General features: G+C 45.7%; 1 protein-coding gene across 5 annotated transcripts in view; it reads left to right on the forward strand.

Annotated features, from left to right (window-relative positions):
• Positions 1 to 23,492, forward strand: part of NEDD4L (NEDD4 like E3 ubiquitin protein ligase) — a 346,027-nt gene that overhangs the window by 160,773 nt on the left and 161,762 nt on the right. Inside the window, exon 1 of one of the 5 annotated variants that reach the window (XM_086683103.1) lies at positions 47 to 321. The exons of the other annotated variants lie outside the window; for them this stretch is intronic. Coding sequence (XP_086539229.1) covers positions 299 to 321 — 23 coding nt within the window. The 5' untranslated portion in view covers positions 47 to 298. Of the gene's footprint in view, positions 1 to 46; positions 322 to 23,492 lie in introns of those variants that run through there. 5 annotated transcript variants of the gene reach the window in all.

The following is a 23,492-nucleotide window of genomic DNA, read 5'->3' on the forward strand; positions in this document are numbered from 1 at the left end:
GTGGAGTTAGCTAATCCTTATGGTGGGGGTGGAGCTTGACTGCTTTTCCACCAACAAGCACTTCTTTCTAGCTGTCATCGAAGTGAATCATCAGTATAAGTAGCAAGCTCCCCGGATTCCTCCCCAGTTGTGTGAAAACTTCCTGGTGGTCCCCGAGTTCGGGCAGAGGTGTGTGTCGGCAGCTTTTCATCACGGGGAAGGAAGGAGAGGAGGCCAGGAGCCCAAGGGTCGTCGAGGTAGATTCCCGGCCGTGTGACCGCAAAGCTAGCCGAAGCAGACGCTTCCCGGCTTGTTTTTCATGAGCCTTGAGGACAATTATAGGTAAGAACAAAGACGCCACTGTATGTGTGTTATATGAATGTGTAACGTCTGTTGGCACGGAGTTTGATCTTCGTGTAGGGCCGTTTTTATACCAGTGGCATTACTCTAACACAGCCCAAGATTTTCCAGGATAAATGACTTGTTTTCGGTGTTCAGGGTTAGCTGTAGTTGATCAGTTTTACCCTTGATTTGTACGGATGGAATGGTGGGCAAAGAATGAAACTCGGGGGAAAGAATTAGGATGTCAGTTCTCCTTATTTTTAACCCTTTTGCTTTCTTATCTCTGCCTTGACTAGAAAAATGTACACTTTTTACTCTCAAAACGAATGCACGACGGATGCCTTTGTTTTCTTTTTGAAAAAATAATAGAAAATGTAGACCACTCAGGTTCTGTGAATGTTCTCTGGTTCGGAAGTCCATGTTTTAGGAAGAAACAGGTGTTCTTGTTCTGTTTTGGGTCTCTTTCTGACTTAGAAATCTCACTGGAGAGGAAGGAGACCCCAGCTGTACTTGGCTTCAGATGAAATAACATCTTAGGTTGGAAACGGTTGGCTTGAGAATGATGGATGGTTTTATCTGAATTGTCGGTAGTGAGAGAAATCTTTCTCCCCCTTCTTTTTGGCTTTCATAACTTATTGTGGATGCATTAATGATGATGATTATGACGATGGTTGGTTTGAGAACAAAAATTAAAGCCCATATTCAACTGCTTCCTTTAGGTTTTGCTGTCCTTTTCCCCACCCTTACTACTCATACATACGAATATACTTCATGATTAACACGTGATTTTTCTGTTTCTTTACTGTCTCATTTGATGGTGATTCATAAACTGTTAGCCAACTAGTTAGTGTGTATCAGTGTGCAGGCCACACCTTTCTATTAATGAGCCAGGGTACTTTCAAATAAACATTCCTCATGTTAAATGGTAAGATGGATGGAATTTTAAGACAATTCAGTAAAAGTGGGTCAATGATGAGAACTGGCAAAGCCAACAGTCAAATCGGGAGTTACTCTTTAATAAAATACTTCATTTCACATCGAGAAGTCTGTGGTCCGCAGGTGTTTGAGATAGATTTCCAATCAGACAAATGAGAACAAGCAGCCAGACTCGAAAAGGGAAATTAAAGAAGCTGTGTGGTATTGCACTCCCTCCTTTCAATGATCTTGGGGAGGACAAGGTGAACTTTAATTCCCAAAGGAATGTGAGTAAGCTTGTCAAATCAGGAGGGGGGTGGGAAATGCTTTATTTAATTAGGAGAAAAGGGGAATGATTTTCACAGATGTTACTTTTTTTTTTTTTTGGTCTTGCCACTGAATGTTGATTTAAGACAATATGTTTAGGACGCTGTTTTGTCAGTATGGAATATAAGAAGCAAAATGAAGGCAGGAATGGAATGATAGGAATTTGCTGCTGGAGGAGTATAAACATTTTATCGGGAAGTGGTTGGTATGGTGGGGAACCCTGTAGACTTCTTGACCACATCTTAGACATAGTTGATGAAACAGAGGCTCTTGTGGGGCATCTGGGTGACTCAGTCAGTTGAGTGTCCGACTTCAGCTCAGGTCATGATCTCGCAGTTTGTAAGTTCAAGCCCCCAGGTCAGGCTCCCTGCTGTCATCCTGTCAGCCCAGAGCTCACTTTGGATCCTCCGCCCCCCCTCACTCTGCCCCTCCCTCACTTGCGCTCTCCCCAAAATAAATAAATATTTAAAAAGACAAAAACCAGAGGCTTTTGTAATTATGGCAGTTGTGTTGGGATTGGGGGGAGGGGGGTGAGGTTGTTTCGACTGTGTCTGAACTTAATTCCGGGCAATCTCATCTGTGCTCTGTGGGGCTTGTCCAAATCAACTTTCAGGTCATTTACATGTAATTTCCTCCACCTTGGCCGAAATCTTTTCCTTCCTCGTGATTTCCCTCCTCGGGTGTTTTGGGTTAGCTAGCAATGATTTAATGTCCTAGCAATGTAGAGGATGCCCGATTCTGTATGTCAGCTCAGAGCTAGCCAGCTAATCTCATCCCTGGGATCCCAGAGACTTCTGAGGTCATTCACCTTTGGGGCGATGGCAGCAGCACACATTCTCAGGTGTTTCCAGAATATACCTTAACTATGTTCTCAGTGGCTCAGAATTCCAAAGAGAGTCACTTGGCACACCTTGACCTCCTGTAAATATTTGCGCTCCCTGTGTGCTTGGCCTGGTTTTCTCGAGAGCACAGGTGAACAGGGAGCACAGGTAGCTCCCTATGCGATCCTGCCCACCTGCCCACCAGGTTGGGCCTGGGGGAGACTGCCAGCTAGCTGCCCCCCTGAAGTCAAAGGGGGCTTTATTTCCGACTCCTGCAAAAGCCGGAGGTTCTGGATCTTTCAGAAAACTCGCCCTGCCCTGCTGTTGTTGCCAAAACTGGATCAGCCCAAATAATCGTAAGATCTTTTCAGGTAACCACGGGCTGTGTGCGCTCTCAGCTGGGACTTGTGCCTTGCTTATTCATCTCAGAGGTAGCTGCTGGGAGAAAAGTGCAAATTCCACCTCCTGAGAGGACACTTACTGTGATGAGCCCTGAGTAATGTATAGAATTGTTGAATCATTATGTCATACACCTGAAACTAACACAATGTGTGTTAATGGTACTTGACTTTAAAAAAGTAAAATAAAATAAAAACCAGCGCCTGACGGGCATCATCCCCGAAAACAAAGGATTGATTTTCTTCTAGAGCAGAGAAGCCTCCATGGACATTTTTGGAACGGCCCATGAGACCTGTGACGTACCATCACACCCCAGAGGCAGTTAACAGTGTCATTTCACACTAGGTGGAAACGCAGATGAGAGATCTGAGTTGGGTGGACGGAGCTTCCTAGGAGTACGTACAAAAGCGCCACTTGCAGTGACGTGGGCCGTCCTGCTCGTGTCACTGTTACTCACGGGGCCTGCTGTGTAGGCAAGGGATCACAGGCAGGTAAACCACCTGTGACTCAGGCCAGTGCCTGGAAACCCCGTCACGTTATTGGGGCGTTTGGGCATAGATGCTGCAGCAGAGGCCATGTGGAGTCCCGGCGTTGTGATCTCCTGGAGCACGTGCCAGTGCGGGGGTTTGAACCCTCGGCTCCATTAACAAGGTCCAGGAGTTCATTCCGGCCAAGATCTGCCATGCTAAGCGACTCCGTGAGATTTCCAGCCTCATTAAAGGGAATGGGGTGGTGGCCTCAAGGTATTTCAATGTATTCTTCTCCCTTGTTGCCCTTTTGTGTTGAGGTTTGTATCTGTGTTCATCGGCAAGCGGTGTATCTGAAAGAGGTGTGTTCTCTTTGGACACTGTCGCGTCTGGTCTATTTGCGTGACTATTTGAACTCTTTGACATGGCCGTTTAGCACAGGTGTAACGTCTTGTTCGTTGGGTGGCGCAGTCGGTTAAGCGTCCGACTTCAGCCAGGTCACGATCTCGCGGTCCGTGAGTTCGAGCCCCGCGTCAGGCTCTGGGCTGATGGCTCGGAGCCTGGAGCCTGTTTCCGATTCTGTGTCTCCCTCTCTCTCTGCCCCTCCCGCCGTTCATGCTCTGTCTCTCTCTGTCCCCAAAATAAATAAACGTTGAAAAAAAAATTAAATAAAATAAAATGGTTCCTCGTATTCTTTCAGTCTGTCAGTTACTTACTAAGTGTCTTTGTGCTACATGCTGAGAGGTACTTCTTTTTCCGCCCTACAGTTGGCAGTTTTTGCCGCGTTAACACTTTTTCAAGGTTCATTCCCACCCCCATTATTGTTTTCACTTGATGTATTTTATAAATAGACTTTAACAGCCGTTACGCCCTGAGCTGAGTGAAGATGGCAATCAAAGACGATTAAGACTTAATTGATCTGTAAGATTAATGAGACCAGGAAACACTGACGTCCCCTAATCATGTTAGCTGGTTTAAAAAAAAAAAAAAATTTCTCTTCAATTCTTTGTTCACTGTTGGGAAGCCACGTACGAAAGGTAGAGGAGTTTTCATCGGCGTGTGCCAGTGGAACTCTGTTCCCGAAGAAAAAGAAGAGCTCAATGGCTAGAAGGGTTATGTAAAGCAGAGAGGTGTGCGTGTCAGAGAGAGGGAGAGGGAACATGATGAGGTGCGGAGGCCCTGTCACCTGCCAAGGAGCTGCAACTCCCAGATGACAGATCACTCCTTCTGCAGGGATACTGCTATTTAAATTTGATTCTTAGCATGACGTAGGATGGGGGAGTGTTGATGACAAAGCCAGCATCTCGCTTTGTCAATAACCTGTTGAGGAATGAGACCCACAGACTCAGCAGTGAGATTCCGAGCCTACAGCCCCCTCCCCTCCCTGGGCAGGAGCCTCCGGCCTCATCACCTGTCACCTGTCACCTGCCCCGAGCCGCAGGCCCTGGGCTAATCCTAGGTGCTACCTGCGTCATCACTGAATTGCCCTTTTGTTGTGCTTGGGCACATCTATATTTGGCTCTGCTACTTTTTTTCTAAGGGAGGGGAGATGTGTGGGCAGAGAACAAAATGAAATGTTCCCGAATTGAGCCTGCGCCAGTTAAAAGTCTGAATGGCCTCCCGGGGTTTAGGTGAAACTTATTTACTCAACAAATACGCCCTGAGCACCTGAGGGGATGCCCTGGTTTTGGTGCTGGGCAGGCTGCACAGCCCTATGCGGTCACCTGGCCCTTCCACTCCCCTTAGAGACCTAACGCCTGGTGGGGGAGACCCCAAACCAGGTGAACAGATCCTGTAATTGGAGGCAGTGTGAGTGTCTTTAAAGAAATGAAATCAGGAGGAGGGAGTGACCATTATACGGATGGGTGATCTGTTTTTCTTTTGCATGGGAGCTCCTGACGCTTTCCAGTAGGTCTGGTTTGGGTGAGTGTGGAAGCTGTGGCCAGCTCTAGGGTAGTGGTTCCTTTAAAAGTCCTTTAAGATGTCCTTTGCGTGGAAAAGTATACATTATTGTGCCTAGAAGAGTAAGCAGTCATTCATCTTAGAGCAAAGTGAACAGATACTTCCTGGAAAAAGATTTCCACCCGTCAAACATATTTAAGTATCATCTGGTCTGATTGGAAATGAGGGATACCCACATCTGTGGAGTAGCCTTAAGAATGAATTATTCTCATAATAGGTGTGGCAGCCTAGGTTGCCTAGGTTGAACTCGTGGCTTGCTGTATCATTGACACGACACAGGTTTTGTCATTTGCCAAGTGGAGTTGTTAGGTGACCTCCAATAACTTTTTTTTTTTCTCAAGTCGGGATTTATGATAGCGACCTAGGGAACCAAACCTTGTAAGCTGTCAACGTTTGCAAACTTGAGGCCAAATACTGAGAGGGAAGAGGAATGTGACCACGTGCAGAGCAGGGCACTTGCCAAGCATGGTCCATACTTCCGAAGTTCATAAGCCAGCATCGTGGAGCATGAGGCAACACGTCCCGAGTTGCTCCTGTTTCCGGGCTGTGTGAGTTCCTGTGCTGTGCTTGGAGGGGAAGCCCTGGGGACTTCCTGCAGTCTGCACGCTGATGAGGACGACAGCAGCTGACCAAGAGCTAAGGGCAGGGGGTGTGGAAGCCTGGCCACTGACGGATGTTAGCTGCTAGAGACCGTGGCATCTAATGATTTCCAGTTGCAAGTGGCAGAACTGGAAGGCGGCCGGCTGTGCCCTCCTGCTGAGCTCACGCCCTTCATTGCGTTGCTGTGTTACCCTATCTTTGTCAAGTGTACAACTGTTCGATTTCTGTGAGGGTCTGCCCCGCCACCTCCAGTTAACGATTTGTCATTTCCTTCAAGTGGCCGTTCAATCAAAATCACCTTTTCCGAAAGGCCCCAGCATCAGTCCTTTCTCTGAGGTGTGTTATCTTCTGCCATGTTCTTCTTTGCTATTATTTTATTTTATTTTTTTTATTTCATTTCACTTTACTTTACCTTACTTTACTTTATTTTATTTTATTTTATTTTTTAATTTACTTATTTTATTATTGTATTTTTTATTAAAAATTTTTTAATGTTTTTATTTTTGAGACAGAGACCGAGCATGAGCAGGGGAGGGGCAGAGAGAGGGGGAGACACGGAATCCGAAGCAGGCTCCAGGCTCTGAGCTGTCAGCACAGAGCCCCACATGGGGCTCGAACTCACAGACCACGAGATCATGACCTGAGCCGAAGTCAGACGCTTAACCGACTGAGCCACCCAGGCGCCCCTATTATATTTTTTATTGTATTTACCAACTATCTCCACCTGCCTGAGTGTAAATTCCACAGAGGGAGGGAACTCTAAGTGTTTCTTCCCTGGGGTCTCTGAGGTGCCTAGACCAGTGCCAGAGATATGGTCGGTGTTCAGTGAAAATTGGTTGAATGAAGGAATGGGGAGGGTCTGTGAAAGGAGCCTCCCCATGGGCTTTTCCCAGTCCTGACTTTGGTATGTTAGAGGCTGTGTTTTCTTCTGAGCTGTTGATACTTTGAAGTGAGTTGTCTGTAGGTCATCTCGCCCCACCTTCCTGCATTAGCGTAACGGGGTTCGCTGGGTGGCTCTCATTCCTTCAAGAGGAGAGTCTAATGGGAGACTTTCTTACATGCTTTTTGCTAAGGGTCAGAGTTGAGCCTCCCAGCTTCTGTTGCACAGAGAGGTATATCCACAGAGGAATAGCTCTGTGACGCTCCGCACAGCTCCTCACTGATGAAGCAAATGTTTTTACCCATTGAGGGTGTTTCCTATCTAATTGCCACTCTGGTTTTCATTGTTCAGCATGCTGCAGTTACGTGTTCCTGTGTGGCTTTGCTTCGCCTTAATCCTTTATTAATTACCTCTTGTTCAAACTCCCTAAGAGCAGATTATCTTTCACTTTCGGCTTCTCCATTACCAGTGAATTTCTTTGTTTTCAGTCATGACTTAAGAAAAATAACCAAGGAATTGCAAATGAGGCTGTTTTGCCTCCATCCAGTTTATTCCTATTTTAGCAGTCTTTGACTTTAGAATGCTAGAGATAGCTGTTGCTCAGCCTGTGAGCTTTTCATGTTCCACGATATGGTCATGGATATCTTCCAGGATCTGCCTACCAGATAGCTTGAGATTTATCCTAAGTACCTCGTATGCCTAACCTGCTCTTGGGCCATCATGATACCCTATGAAGCAATTACTTACTGCAGACCTATGTGTAACTGGAATGTTCTGTACACAAGTGACCAAGACGTGGATGGCTTGTTAGAAAGGATTTTCTAGACCAGTAGCAAAAACGGACATGTAAGTAAATGATTGCTATACTGATTGACTTCTCCTGACAGGAGTGGGGTTTGGGGTTAGGCAGTGTTCTCAGAGACAGTTGAGCTGACCTTTAAGGTTGAATAAGGGTCACGTGCAGGCAAGGTGGGCGCAGGGCATTTCTAGCAGAGGGGAAAACATGGTATGTTTGGAGAACTAAAAATCGTCCCCCTTGGCCAAGTGTGTAAGGCACATGGGTGATGGCATCGCACAGGCAGGCACCAGAGCCGGGCAGACCGTGCATTCTCCAGACTTCGCCTTGTAGGTTACAAAGAACGGATTCAGGCTGGGTGATTGCTACGAGTTGGACTTGGGTGGTGGAGTTAATATTTGGCTGCATTAACAAGATGAGGAGAGGAGGTTGGGGCTTGCAGTGAATTTCATCCTGGAGGTGTTTTTAATCACTGAGCTTGGATGGCCAGAAGATTTCGTCATTTGTTTGCCTACTGCTCAAGCCTTAGGTCCTCAAAAATTATGGACTACAGAATACAGAGCATAAATCTAATTAGTGGCTAATAATTGGTATTTGGCTAGAATACATAGTTATCCCCACATAGTCCGTTTCTCAAATTTAGATTGCATGTGTCTGGCTAGGGTTTTGTGTTCACTTACACGGAGTCATGCTGTTATCTTTATGTTAATTGCCAAGGTTTCCAACTGCTTTTTTCAATATAGTTCCTGAATATTATTCCTGCAGAATGGGGAAGTCATATGTGTGTTCACCTTGCTAGGGGTAACCTCGCATACTTTGTCCCCTAGTGACTCAGTGAAGGGACAGATCGGGTCTTGTTTTGTGGCGACACCTGCTACATCCACAAGTGGCATATACTGGATTTTATTTTCGTGTGATTGCTGTTTCGTGGTATCTCAGTCCACATCAGCTGCATAAAAATTTGAGGTTAATTGCAATGAATGTTTTCTCAACACGTGCCTTTTGTAAGGGCAGTTTGGTGTGTGGATATTCTCATCTATCTGGAGTCTTACACATCTTCATTTCTTTTTTTAATTTTTTTTTTTTTAATTAAATCTGTGCTGAGCTGTCAGCACAGAGCCTGATGCAGGGCTCAAACTCACGAACCATGTGATCGTGACCTGAGCCAAAGTCGGAAACCCAACCGACCGAGCCACCCAGGCACCCCAGTACACATCTCTGTTTCAAAAAGCAAACCTTTTTAGGATTGGGTAAAAATCAGCGACACACTACAAAGGCATGAAAAATGACACAATTGGAATAAAAACTTATAATGGCATGTGGGGAACTAGTGACACATTTCTTAATACCTCCCTTTCTAGTTGATAAGTAATTGTCAGCAATCTAATCAAGGTTTCTGGAGTTAACTCTGTTTGTTGTTTCTCCCTAACTTAGTCCTCAAACATTGGTATTTCTGTGTCCTCTTAGATTTCAATATTTAAGTTTTTCTTACAAGTGTGTGTTGATGCCGTAAGTTAGTTGTTAAACGTTTTTATGTTTAGTTCATCAAAAGTCGCTCATGATGTTCGTGTTTGCTATCGGTTAACACGATTGCTGAAATGAGGTTGACTGAAACTTTTTTCCCTCCATTTTGTTGTTTCTTTGAATGTGTTTGAGCCTCTAACTGAGGGCACTCTAGGGAATGACCTCGTGGCTCCCACATTGTGAAAAAGGGAAGAAAGTAAAGAAAAGGAGATTTACATGGAAACTACATTCTGTATGTAGTTGATCATTATCAAGTATGAGACAAACTGAGAAATCTGTTTTGGCAACTCAGGCAAGACCGTGTTTGCAAATGTGTGACCCTGGGACGAAGTGAGCCTCTCAATAACGAGGGGGTAGGCAGTCAAGCAACCAAGAAATATTTACTGAGGGATTTGTTCTGTGGGATGTCAGGTGGAAAATGCAGACAAGCCTAAAATGTAGGTAGTGGTCTTAAGCGAGAAGTGCAAATAGTGTAAGAGAATTAAGGCGCACTTGAGAAAGGACAAACAATACAGGAAGGCCACGTATTTCAGTGGCGAAGGTCTAAACAGGCACGATTGCAGGAATGTAGAGCATGGAAAGGCTGGTTGGTCTAGGGTGGTTTGTTCTGGGAAGAGGAGGGAGAGGCAGTGCTGACTACCTGGGTTTCCCTTGGAGGGGAGAACGCATGGTCACCCATAAGTGAGCGTGCTCCAAGGGTAAGGGGGCTGAAAACTTTGAAGATAGTAGATCGGCCTGTTTAGGGAATCAAACAGGTATGGATGGTGGGGACAAGTGGTTTCATTAGATTCTGCACGTCTACTGCCTGATAGAAATTCTTAAGCATAAAGCAAAACAAGGATCCCATGTCCTATCTGAGCGTAATAGAGGTCCGACTGCTACAGTTCTCATGGGAGAGGTGCGCTTTGTTCCGTGTGCTCTCCCCCCCATGATTATTTAACCCTACTTCAGGGTCCCAGGGACAAGGGGAAACATCTGTATGACAAAGTCATCTAGTGGTACAAACCGTAACGCTCAAACACACACCTCTGTGACATATGGTGGTGTAGGTAGGACCAATACCTATTAACAGTTCTAGAACGTACCCTAGGCTCTCTTTAGAAGTCCTTCGATATCCAGTCTCCTCTGACACAGTGACTTAAGGGAGGATTTTAAGATGTCTGAACACCGGGAAGGCGTCGTTTCTTCTATAAACTCCCTTTCTTCTTGACAACACATGGGCCCAGGAGGTCCAAGTGTGAATATCGGCTATATATTTATTGCATAACCGGGGGACTAAACCGTGTGCTTTGTGACACTCCTCTCTCTTGCTAGCATTGGGGGGCGTGAGGCATTATCATCATCTGGCCCTTTTTCTATTGATACTTGTTTTTCTTCCTGTGATAATACCATGAAGCATCGTTGTTTTGCCTCTCTTTTCAAACTCTTTGAAAGGCCATGTGGTGATACAGTGCAGAACTCAGCATAATGGACAGGCCAAATGTCTAGTGGTTTGTTGACATGCGTACTAGCCTTGGAGAGAAGACTTTTTAAAAATAACTTTGCAGATTATTAGTATTTAAGAGTCGAGGGCATACTTTTGTTTCCTTGGATTGCAGGATTTCACAGGCAGCTGTGTTTTGGTGAGCAGTCTGAACGTGATTGGCAGGCTGGCATTAAAAGTCCACGTATTTTTTTTGGGGCGCCTGGGTGGCGCAGTCGGTTGAGCATCCGACTTCAGCCAGGTCACGATCTCGCGGTCCGTGGGTTCGAGCCCCGCGTCGGGCTCTGGGCTGATGGCTCGGAGCCTGGAGCCTGTTTCCGATTCTGTGTCTCCCTCTCTCTCTGCCCCTCCCCCGTTCATGCTCTGTCTCTCTCTGTCCCAAAAATAAAAATAAAAAACGTTGAAAAAAAAAAAATTAAAAAAAAAAAAAGTCCACATATTTTTGGGGCGCCTGGGTGGCTCAGTCAGTTGAGCGGCCGACTTCGGCTCAGGTCATGATCTCACGGTTCGTGAGTTCGAGCCCCGCGTCGGGCTCTGTGCTGACAGCTCGGAGCCTGGAGCTGCTTCGGATTCTGTGTCTCCCACTTTCTCTGTCCCTCCCCTGCTTGTACTCTGTCTCTTTCCCTCAAAAATAAATAAACCATTAAAAAAAAATTTTTTTAAAGGGCATGTATTTTAAATGTTCTACAACTTGGTACAGGCCCGTAATCTTTTTTATTTTTAAATTTTTAAAAATTATTTTTGTGTGAGAGATTGAGAGAGCGCAAGTGGAGGAAGACAGAGAGAGAGGGAGACACTGAATCGGAAGCAGGCAGCACAAAGCCCGACCCAGGGCTCGAACTCAGAGCAGTGAGATCACGACCTGAGCCGAAGTCGGATGCTCAACTGACAGAGCCGCCCAGGCGCCCCAGGCCCATAATCTCTTACCTGCAATTCCAAAATCCAAAAAGCCCTGGCAACTTGGAACATTTTTGTAAGTTTGTAGGAAACTCACTTGATGACAACACCGGACCTGAGCAGATTTGAGTGTTTCTGGTGTTTATGTAGAACACTCGATAGAACTATTCATACATACTGCACAGATCTAACATTTGATTGTGGGGCTTGCCCCAAGCCCCTCCTGGGAACGTTAGGTCAGAATTCAAATAGAGTCATCTTTCTAAAACGAGAAAGGAGTGAGCGTCCTAGAACACATTCGGCTCCAAGTGTTGTTGATAAAGACCGGCTTTAAGGGAGTGGTGACTTCCTAGGGCTGTAATAAAGAACCACAGACTGGGTGGCTTAAAACCTAGACATGCATTGTCTCACAGTCCTGGAGGCTGCAAGCCAGAAATCCGGGTGTCAGCAGAGCCGTGCTCCCTCTGGGGGCTCTGGGGGAACCTTCCGTGCCTCCGTTCTGTTCTGGAGTTGGCTGGTGATCTTCAGTATGTCTCAGCCTGTAGCTGCGTCCCTCTGTCCCTGTGTGTCTTCACATCGTCTTCCTACGTGCACATCTGTGCAAATTTTCTCTTAACTAGGACTCTATTCTGTTGGATTAGGATCCACCCTGATGACCTCATATTAACTGGATTACTTCTATAAAGGCCCTTTTTAATTTTTTCATTTTATTCCTTTTTTGAGAGAGACAGAGCACGAGCAGGGGAGGGGCAGAGAGGGAGGGAGACACAGAATCCGAAGCAGGCTCCAGGCTCTGAGCTGTCAGCACAGAGCCCGATGCAGGGCTCAAACTCTCAAACTCACAAACCGCAAGATCATGACCTGAGTTGAAGTCGGACGCTTAACCAATGGAGCCAGCCAGGTGTCCCAAGACCCTATTTCATAATAAGGTCGCATTCTCAGATACTGGGATACTTCAACTTACCTGTCTTTTGTCGTGGGGGTGGTGGGGGGCACGATTTAGCCTATAACCCAGGGAATGGTTCAAGATGACCTACTCCCTTCTTTCTGTGTTCAGGTGTGTGCCAAGTTCAAGACCTCAGCCTCAGGGCTTTCCTGGTGCTCCCCATCCCTGGCAGCTATGTCACTGAAGGGGCACCACTCTTGGGGCTGCTTGTTGAGACTTCAGAAGCTGCCACGTCTCCTGCTAACCTCAAGGGAGGGAGGAACCCCTTTTCTCAGAGAGTCTTGCGTGCGAGAAGAAAGACAGATTCTTGTAGCGAGAGCTGCACTTAGGGTTAGCTCCTGAGGTATGACCGGGACTGCGGTCACTCCCACCCTGAGAAGTCTACACTCTTACTAAGCAGGTTAAAGGAAAGATCATGCAGAAAGTGCTGGGCACAGAGTAAATGCTCGGGGGTAGAGAGGTTAGTGTTTCCGTGCCTAGGACCCATTGAGCAGAATACACAGCTGGCTTCGGGTCCCCCTTCTCCCCACACGCTTCCCTGTTTGCCCGAGGCTTGCTCTCAGCAGACCCGTGGTTTACCGGTCCACACGGCACCTCCCTCTGCCCGACCTTTGTTCCTGAGACCATGGTGGTCTCGGCCGTGACCATCTCTGTGGCGGCCAGAGGGGTGCTGAACACATGTCTCCGTGTGTCCCCTTCAGTCCCAGTGTCCCGAAGCGTGCGGTGACCATGACAGCAGAGGCGTACCCCAGCTGTGCTGTGGGAGCCAACGCTCTTCCGAGTTCATTAAAAGTATCCTTTCCTCTGTTTAGTTAATAAAGGCCGAGCTCCCTGAGTAGTTCTCTACTTGAGAATTGGCTGTCTTTCCCAGGTTGGCACGGCTCAGTGTTGATTCTGCTTTGGCTTTGAGTTCCAAGTTCCTCTGTTGGACCAGCGGTGTTCCTTCACGAACACAAAGACACAGGTGGGATTAGCCAAGGAGTTGACCTCAGTGTTCCTGAAGAGCGATGACCGCTCCTACACTGCTCCCACACTGGGTCTGCTCCCACACTGGCTGATTTCAGTGCCGTTCCGTGTCTGTGCACCTGTGTTTTAAGGCTACTAGATACATTTGGGGGTAAAGGGAACTAATGTATTAAAAAAAAGAGAATGTATCTTTAGTCTTCATTTGAAGTTTGAGTTGGATTGATTTTTCTTTCGAACCATGAGAGAAGTAGATGAGCAGGTGTCCGCATCCTGCCTGCCTCATGTAAGACCAGAGAGGCTGACCGAAGCATCACCCCTCAGATTCCCCTGCCTTATTTCCTTTAGAACAGAATGCCTGACAGGCTTGTGTTATTCCAGGGTACTTGTAACTGTTTTCTCATTAGACAATGGTGTGTTTTTAAACAGGCAAGAACCCACTCACCTTTGCTCTAAAATAAACAAAAAGCAGTACTGGCTGGTTAATGAAAATGACAGGTAGGCCTTGTAGATTGCCCTTCCTACACCCCAGTAAACAAGGGCACGGTCGGGTGTCAAGACCTTGGCATCCAGTAGAGGTGAGGCTGTACCCTCTTCCCACCCTCTAGGGGTGATTGGATAGTGGGAAGGGAAAAACTGAGTTGAATGGACCCATTGTGCTGCTGGATCCTGGAGAAACAAAGAGGAAAAGTAGAGTCTCCGTGGTTCCCAAAGTGTGGTGCCCAGATGAGCAAATTGTTAGAGATGCAGAGTATCGTCCTGTTCTACCTTGGGTCAGAATTGGAAACCCAGGGATGGGGGCCCACCAGCCTGTGTTTTTGTCAGCCCTCCGGATGATTCTGATGGCCGCCATGACTTGAGAAGCTCTGCTCTAGGAATTTCTAATCCCCAGGTCAGAGCCAGTGTGGTGATGCTGTGTGCTAGAGAACAGACCCATCTGCCTTTGAGGCTTCTTCATGGTGCACGTACGGCGGACAGGGCACGTGTACGTATTCTCAGTTGCTCTGGTTAATATTTACGGAGGGCAGACACCATCAGAGTATAGGGACTGCCAAGTGAGAGCAAGATCGAAGTAGGTACCTGGACAAAGGTGAAGTGTAGACGGGGGGGGGGGGGGGGGTGTGTGGCAAGGGGGAGCCAACTTGTGACAGGATGGGCAGCACACGTGGGGAATGTCAGAAGGTTTCCTTGATAAATCTCCCCAACTTCCCAATTTTTTTGTCGGAGCGGTATCCTCTGTGCCACAAGGGTTCTTATGTGGTGACGTGGTGCCCCACATAGATTGCCTTCTCTGGCCTGGATGGTTGATAGATGGAGCGAATTTCTATTTCTACTAGACTATAAAAGGTGCTTAAATCCTAAGAGTCGGACTGTACGGTTTTCAAAGAACTTCTTTGGGGATGATTTAGCATTTAGGCCCACGATCACTGAGGATCCAAAGGACTTGTAAGATTGAAGCCTATTTTCAGCCAGCTCAGGATTCTGTCAGCGGGAGCCTGGAGGAAGGTACTAGGGAGAGGATATGGCTCTCCTCTCTGTTGCTACGTGGGAGAGCCTGGTGGATTGCACTCTTTCTTGATAGCCATTTATGCACCTGTTATTAACATGTTTGCCCCGCCCAGAGAGTTTCTGCCTGAACTACTTGGAATTCCTGTCTATTTTTCTTCTTTGGAGTTCTGGAAGCTCATTACCCTTTGTGCAAAACAAAGGTATATTTATTTACATTTAGAGTTGATAACACTTTGGCAGGCAGGAATGAATTCTATGGAGCTTGTGGTCAGTGAATACACAAGCATAGTAGAGATAAATTGGTCTTTGAAAACGTATGGCTTTGGGGTTATGCTGATTACTCAGTTAAATACATAGAATAGCTACTTAAATCTTTAAGATCGGTGAAGACTGATAATGACAGAATTTCACTGGTAAATTTGAAAGTGTGTTTTTATAGCGAGGCTATACTATCACCTGGGTTTATTACGCATGGACATTCTCCTGGGTTTTTTTAAATGAATTAAATGCCACAGATAATTTAATGATAAAGACCGTATACTCTCTTAAATAACAGTAGTAGGGCTTTTTGCGTGTGCGCATGCATTTTTAAAAATGGGTGCTCAGGTAAAAAAAAGTGTTTTCCAGATAGAATTTTTGTTCATGGAACCATATCTGAGACGGTGGGCTGGGGGCAGGGGAGGGGAGGAATGGGGAGATGATTCATTACATAGTTTTGTATTCAGCCAGAGCATCTGAGGAGTATTTAAAGTTTATACAAAGTGAACCCGAGTTACGTATTTTTAGTGTGCGTACTCTATGGTTACAGTTACCCCGGATCCTCAAAATTAGGGCCCCTCTATGTTTGGGTTATTGTCTACTGTTTTATGCTGGGCTAGTCCTGGAGAGGTTACAAACGTGACTAGTTATAAAGGTTGAAGACAATGATTAAAAATACCTCTGAACTGTCATGGCCACTTGAAATTATGAAATTACGTAATTGTAATTATGTTTGATATAATGATCTTGTTTGGCTGATGATTTTCATAATGTCATTGCTTATCAAGAGACAACATCGGAGCGCCTGGGTGGCTCAGTTGGTTGAGCGTCAGACTCTTGATTTCGGCTCAGGTCATGATCTTGCGGTTCATGGAATTGAGCCACATGTCGGGCTCCATGCTGTCTGGGAGCCTGCTTGTGATTCTCTCCATCCCTCTCTGCCCCTCCCCTGGCTCCCTGTCTCTCTTTCTCTCTCTCTCTCAAAATAAATAAACATAAAAAAAAAAAAGAAGAAGAAAGACAATACTGTACTACTTGAGGACCGTCAGAGGAGTTTTCATTTTGTTGGTCCATTTCTAGTCTGAGAAGTGCAGATCTTTTGATCTCTAGATGGCTTATTGTGGGATATTCACTTACATTAGGCGGTAAGCCCCCTCAACTTTCCAAACACTCTTAGGTTGCGGAATGCTCCCTGCGTGTGAGTAGGTGCCTGTGCCCCCACATTCCTGAATTACTTTTTCAGAAGGTAGATTCTTGTGCGAAGTCTTATCTCATCAGTTGGGAAAATGGTAATGTCTCTCAAAAGCACATTTGAATTGCTCCCTCCCTTAGATGTGCATGGGGGCTAACAGTTGAGGCCTTTGGCAGAGTGGATTTTAAGACCCTCCTAAAGAGATAATACAAAGGTGCTGTGACCTAGTCATTACACATTGCTTCACTGGCATGGGCCCCACAGGAAGACGCGTGCTGGTACAATGACGATGAAGCAGACTTCGCCAACAGGACACTGAGCATAGGTACTATGGGAATTAAGATAGTCCCTTTTACTCCACTCACTGTGTTCCAGACCTTTCTTTCAAGGCCCTTTGAGACGTCTTTACTCTGTTGCTTAAAAAGGAAGGTGGCTCAATCAGGGATTGAGGCGAAAGCTGCAAATGCCTCTATACCTACTTTATCGGCACACACGTGATATTTTTAACTTGAATTTTCTAGTTGCTGCCATTTGGGACCATTTCTGGAGTGGGGGTGGGGGTGGTGGGATGGCGGTAGCCACTCTGGGACTGGCTGTGACCTCCAGTCTCGGCATCCCAACTGAACAGTAACATAGCTCTGCTATTTGGACTTTATGGAGAAATGAGAGGAAGGAAAAAAAATCCCTCATGGTCTCATGGTCTCCTTAATATAGTAATAAACACTATTTTATAGTTTGGTATATTTATAATGCAGTAGTTATATTTGCGTTTATAGTTGTGATGATATACAATTTTAACTTTATTTTTAGACAAAGCACAGGCAACTAAATCAAGTTCATTAATACCTACTTAATGGCTCCATAGTACATATATATATGTTAGGAGATCTTCTCCTCATTCATGAAATGGGGTCACTAACATCCTCCTTGCCAGGACTGTTTCAGGGATTAGAGATGGTGTATACATAAGACACAAAATACAATGCCATTCATCCAGGAAGTACTTGATAAATGATACTGGAAGTTATTACCTCTGTTCATAAGATATTCCCTGCATTTCTGATTGTCTTAGAATAATCATAAAAACTTACAGCTTCTTTGAGTTCTTTTTTTTTTTTTTTAAAATGTTTGTTTGTTTTTGAGAGAGAGACAGTGCGAGCCAGGGAGGGGCAGAGAGAGAGAGAGACAGACAGACAGACAGGCACAGAATCCGAAACAGACTCCAGGCTCTGAGCTGTCAGCACAGAGCCTGATGTGGGGCTCGAACCCACAAACCATGAGATCATGACCTGAGCTGAAGTCGGACACCCAACCACCTGAGCCACCCAGGGGCCCCACTTCTTTGAGTTCTTAATATGCACGGCCAACTTCATAAAGGCAGCATTTGCAGTATGTGCCTTCCTTCTTGTCTGACTTTGTTTTCTGTGGAGGGGAGGGGTAGACTACCTCTCTGAGGGCCCCATCTCCTCTGTGACTCTCTTTGTCTCTGTTCCCCTGCCCCCCATTTCTTTGACCTCCTCCATTGCATAGTCCTTTGCATATGGTGGACACTCAGTGACTATTTGAGGAATTAAATCATTTACTAGACAGGTTCTGAAAAGGGAGCTGTTTTTGTTGTCCCTCCTTTATGGCTTTGTGAGCTGCTCTCCACTCTGTTAAAGCTTTACTAGAAGGAAGTGTTTTCTTAACCTTTGATAGTTGCCTGTATGTGGGGAAAATACATAATAGAGTATGCTGGAGACAAAGGCTACTGTATGAAAATTTACAATTTATAGGTGAAACTTTTTTTCTGGTGACTATATGCAGTGAACAATAGTTATACTCTTAGAACGTAAGAAAACATTGGTTTTAAATAGTTGGTTTTGTGTTTTTTTTAAACAAACTCTTTTAAATGTTTTCAGGAGCTGTTCCATGTCTACAGAGATGTCAACAAATTATGTATATATGTGTTAGAGGTAGACAGCTGGGCCTGCAGTTACACCCCCCGACCCTTCTAGGCTTCCAGGATTCTCGGGGACCCCAATCTGAGGACCCCCCCCCCCACGACTGGTTGTAGATGGCATGGGACCAAGAGTCAGTCCCACTAGCAATTTCAAGGCTTAGGAGATGGGAAAGGTTGTAGGATAGGGTGAAGTCCCACATCGCTCCCAACCACAAAATCACAACTAAAGCATTGAAAAGCGTATTCTTTTTCAGCAGTTTCACAGAATATGCCTAAGCTGTAAAATTGTAATGCCTCTCTTACCCTGCCTTGAGCCAACATAAGAATTCATTGGTCTCTAAACTGCCCCACTGCTGTCTTGTATTTGTTGAAAGAACGTACAGAGTAAGTCATTGCCATTATTGGTAACGAGTGATGTATTTCAAAGTACCTTTCATGCCTTTCATTAAGTCTCAAAGACTGGAACATATATGCGTATTCTTTCAAAAATCTTCAGTAGTCATCCATATAAGGCAATTTTCTGGGTAGAAAAAAAATTTTTTTGAAGCCCTTTTGGGTTTTTACTGAAATGTAGACTAGCAATGAAATTACAGGTTTCACTGCCTCGTCAAAGAGTTTGTTATGGTTGAAGCATATGTGTAACTGTTATTGGTATTTTCATAACTTTTTTGCATTTATAAAAATAGTACTTGCTCACAGTGGAAAATTCAGAAAAAAAACTATGAAGAAGAAAATCAGCATAATTCATAAACTTATCTAGAGAGAACAGCTATTAACTTTAGCTATGGTTTTCTCCATTACTTTTTTTTTTAACATTTATTTTTGAGAGACAGAGAGACCGAGCACAAGCAGGGAAGGGGCAGAGAGGGAGAGAGAGAGACACACACACAGAATCTCAAGCAAGCTCCAGGCTCTGAGCTGTCAGCACAGAGCCCGACATGGGGTTGAACCCACAAACTGTGAGATTACGACCTGAGCCGAAGTCGGACGCTCAGCCGACTGAACCACCCAGGGACCCCTCCATTACTTTGTTTGTATGTGTATGTAGAATTAGCCACGTTTTTAGGTCCTGCTTATTCCTTAGTATTAGACTATGATTATTTTCTCCCATTTAAAAATATTTGAGGGACGCCTGGGTGGCTTAGTCAGTTAAGCGTCTGACTTCCACTCAGGTCATGATCTCATGGTTCGTGAGTTCAAGCCCAGCATCGGGCTCTGTGCTGATAGCACAGATCAGCTTCAGATCCTCTGACTCCCTCTCGTTCTGCCCCCCCTCCCTCGTTCTCTCTTTCTGTCTTGCGTGCACTCTCTCTCTCTCAAAATAAATAAACTTTAAAAACGTTATTTGAGACATGATTTTCGTGGTTTCATATGCTAGCACATGATTACACCAGAATTTATTGAATCACTTCCCTATTGGGCTGAAAGTTTGCTTCTAATTTCTTTTTATACATGATGCTGTCATGAGTATCTTTTGCACGTCAGTATTTGCTTGCATGTCTGGTTATTTATTTGGGATTAATCCTTAGAAATAAGTTGAATCAAAGGCGTCAACTCTTGGTGCTGGATACCTGCTGCTATGTTGCTTTCCAGAAACCTTGTAAGAATTTCTTTCCAGTAGTAGAACATTAAGATGTCCGCCTCTTCAGAAAGTGCTCCCAAGAATTTCTTTCCAGTAGTAGAACATTAAGATGTCTGCCTCTTCAGAAAGTGCTCCCAAGAATTTCTTTCCAGTAGTAGAACATTAAGATGTCTGCCTCTTCAGAAAGTGCTCCCGAGAATTTCTTTCCAGTAGTAGAACATTAAGATGTCTGCCTCTTCAGAAAGTGCTCCCTTTTTTACATCTTTGGCAATTTGTTGGAGTAAAATCTTCAGTTTCAATAATATTGCTAAATTCCTGTGTTTTACTCTCTCACACTTTCTAGGTAATATTTTTCCTTATTTTGTGCTATTTCTTGATTGTAGATGTCAGTAATTTATGCAACACTGGCTGTAATAGTAGGAGGGGAAAAGAATGAGGAAAATCTTCAGCAAATAGGTTTTCCAATGAGACTTTCTCTGGGTCAGCCAAGTCTCTGTCAGATGCCTCAGGTAGTCCAAACAAATATGGTGAATGGCACGATGTAATGTGTGCTACTCGAGACCTCTGTTCTTGGCTGTTAGGGAAAATAGACACAACCCTTGCACAGGCTGTCCCAGTCGCATATGTAGCATAACCTCAATGAACTTAACCTCTTTGTTACAGGACAGAATTCTTGCTTCCTTTAGGTTATAGTTCGGTGTTCTCTTAGGAGGGAAAAATGGTTGAAAAATGAAGACCTTTCTCATTACTCCTCTGATATCCAAGTATCTGAGAAGGACACTTTTATAGCTGGGGGAAGAGGCCATGCCATTCCAACCTGGCTGCAGCCCGAACGTAATCCATCTTGAATGTTCTGCCCAGTGGAGGCAACCCTGCCCTCCTGCCCCTTCTCCTCTTCACTGCCCTGCCTCCTCTAAAACGTATGGATCGCCACAAAGACTGTTTAGTCTGACAAAAATAAGTAAATAATCTGTGCGAAAGGATTAGCCTTTACACATTCTTGTTTGTTATGGAACATGTGAGTCTGCCAGATGGAGAGGGCCAAGCATCGCTCCATTAATGTCGCCTCAGACTAACTGTCCTCGCTCGTGGTCGCTCTAAAGGTTGAGCAGTAGGCAAACCCAGGTGGTCTTATTTTCATCTCTCCCTGAGAAACGGGCTTGTCCTCGCTGGGATAAGTGTTTTGTTTTGTTTTTGCCTAATGGTGACGAAGGTGGAATGAGACCCGTCTCTGAATTCCTGTCCCTTAAAGAATAGTGGAAAAGAGACCCAAGGAGAGGGGAAACAGAATTTTCAGCACTGGGCTCCATGCTGGGGGCGAATGGGACAACAATTTCAATGCTCTGTGCTCAGCAGTTTTGCAAGATCAGGATGGGCTTTTTCGACCAAGGTGTTTTAGTGACTTCTCGTGAGAGAGCAGGTGCTCGTGAATTTTTTGGTCGAGCACCTCGGCTTTTGTTAGACTCCTAAAGATTTCATTCCAGTTCACAGGATCTACCTTCTAGCCTTTGATTTCATGCAGTTTCTGGTATCTGATTCGTGCAAGACACAGTGATAACACCTTTCAGTTTTTTCCCTCAAAAATCATCTGTGCACATGTGAGGGGTCTTATTGGTGAGTGAGCAGCCGGACTCTCCCGGCTCATTTTCTCTTCTGAAATTTACATACTGTGAAAAATACGGAAGAACCTGAGAGCCTTCAGATGCATTTTGTGGTTTGCCCAATTCAGACGTGAACCTCGGGAGGCCATTTCTAACTTTCAGACTCCTCACGTAAATAACATTAAATCCTTAGGATTCTGAGGACAGACCCTAGCGTTTGATATGCCCTTGCAGACCTAAGTACAAATGCACCATCATGGGCAGGAAGCAAAAGATTCAGGGCCTCTTGTGTGATGGCCTAAAATTTCAAGAGCTGTGTAAAAGACCTTGGTTATAAAGCCAAGGTTATAGGTGGTGCCTTGGAATTCATGGGCTTCTCTCCAAAGGGTAGAGCTGCCTTGTCAGCGGGTGCATACCCCTCCTCGGTGGGTGATGTTGCTGGCCCAGTAAGGGATTAAAGCCCCAGTACTGGTCTGTAGCCTGAGACTACGCACGGTCACCCAGGCCCGTAAGTTAGAGGTTGGCAACCCTCCTCAACTGACCTCCTCACCGCTTTCAGTGACCATCCAGGCTTTTGGAGCACGCCTCCCGGCTGCTCCGAGTCCTTTGTTTTTGGTCCTTGCTGCTTGCTGTGTTTAGACCTTTGTCAGTCCTTGGTGCAGAAGCCTTCCAACTGGTGTGCCCGCTGCTGCTTTATCTCCTTGTCATGAGTCTGATCGAGAATCTTCCCTTTCAGCAACTCAGTGCTAATAGTGACGTCATGGCAGAGGCAGCTAACGTGTGTGGAGTGCTTCCTACATGGCAGGTGTTATTGCCGTTTTAATCTTACTGACAGCCTCCTTGTAATAAAAGCAAGTACTGCTATTATCCCCATTACGTAAATGGTGAAACTGAGGCACAAAGAGGCTATATAAGCTTTCAGCAGTCCTAGAGCTACAAGTAAGGGGAGCCAGGATTGACCCCTAGTGGCAGTGGACAGCTCTTTAGTTGCATACAAGGCTCCTGTGGTTTGAGCCAGGGCACACTCTCCAGCTGCCTTTTCTCTCCAAGCCCTGGAGGCTGCCGCTGTGCCAGACCCCCCCCCCCCCCGCCCCCGACTCCAGCCTGCCACTGGACCTTTGGTTATGCTCTTCCCCTTCTTGGCCTCAGATGCCCCTCTGGGAGGGGCGACAGCATTGACCAATGCGCGGAAATCATGCGGGACATCTGATAAATGCAGAATCCCAAGTCTCAACCCCAGAAATTGTGATCTGGGCGGCTTGGAGTGAGGACAGGCACCCGACGACAGGTAACCCTGGTGAGCACAAGGTCAGGAACCACTGCTGTGGAGTGTTGTATTCCTGGGTACCTGGCACACCCTGTCTGAGTCATTGCTTTACTTCTCTGTGTCCGGTTCAGATGGGGGCAGGGACAGTGTCTTTCATATTCATCGCTTGTCTCCTTGCCTGGGAATAGAGTAGTCACTCAGTAAAAGAGGATGTTTAAATCCTATCAGTTTGTCATCTCCTTTTAAAGGCTGAAAAGAAAGAATGTGGTGCCTAAACTACTTTACTGTGCAGAGAAGGCCAAAGGTTTGTGAAATAGAATGTCTCTCCTAGTCCACAAGGATTGAGCTTCTCAGAGAGTAATGTTCATGCTGGCCCTGAGTTGTCCTAAACATCAGCCACCAGGATAGTAACTAGTTGCCAGGAGTGACTTCTGAGCTTTGCCGTAACTGTGATGAGCAGTTTGATTGTCCCCACCCAGATGCCCGTGGGGCTACCCCGCAGTAGAATAATGAGGAGGCATGGAACCCGGTGTGCCAGGGTTGGCCAGCCCCCAGTTTGCACTAGGAGGTAGTCAGTGGCCCGTCAAATCAGCAATCACAGCAGAAGTGGGGGTCAGAAGGAGCAACAGAGAACCTCAGAAGTCTCACAAGAGAGGAAAGCACGGATTCAGGATTAGAATGGCTGTCGTTGGTAAGGCACTTACACTGTGTGCCTGGTGCTGAGTGTGCTAATACTAATATAGCCCTCTGAACTGTTCCCATTTCATGCATGAACAGTCTGAAGTTAAGAGTGGTCAAGTGACTGTCTGAAGGTCACTCAGTTGATGCAGCTGAGATTTG

This window comes from Puma concolor, chromosome D3 (assembly GCF_028749965.1).
Source record: "Puma concolor isolate L17-30 chromosome D3, mPumCon1.1.hap2, whole genome shotgun sequence".
Lineage (NCBI taxonomy): Eukaryota > Metazoa > Chordata > Mammalia > Carnivora > Felidae > Puma > Puma concolor.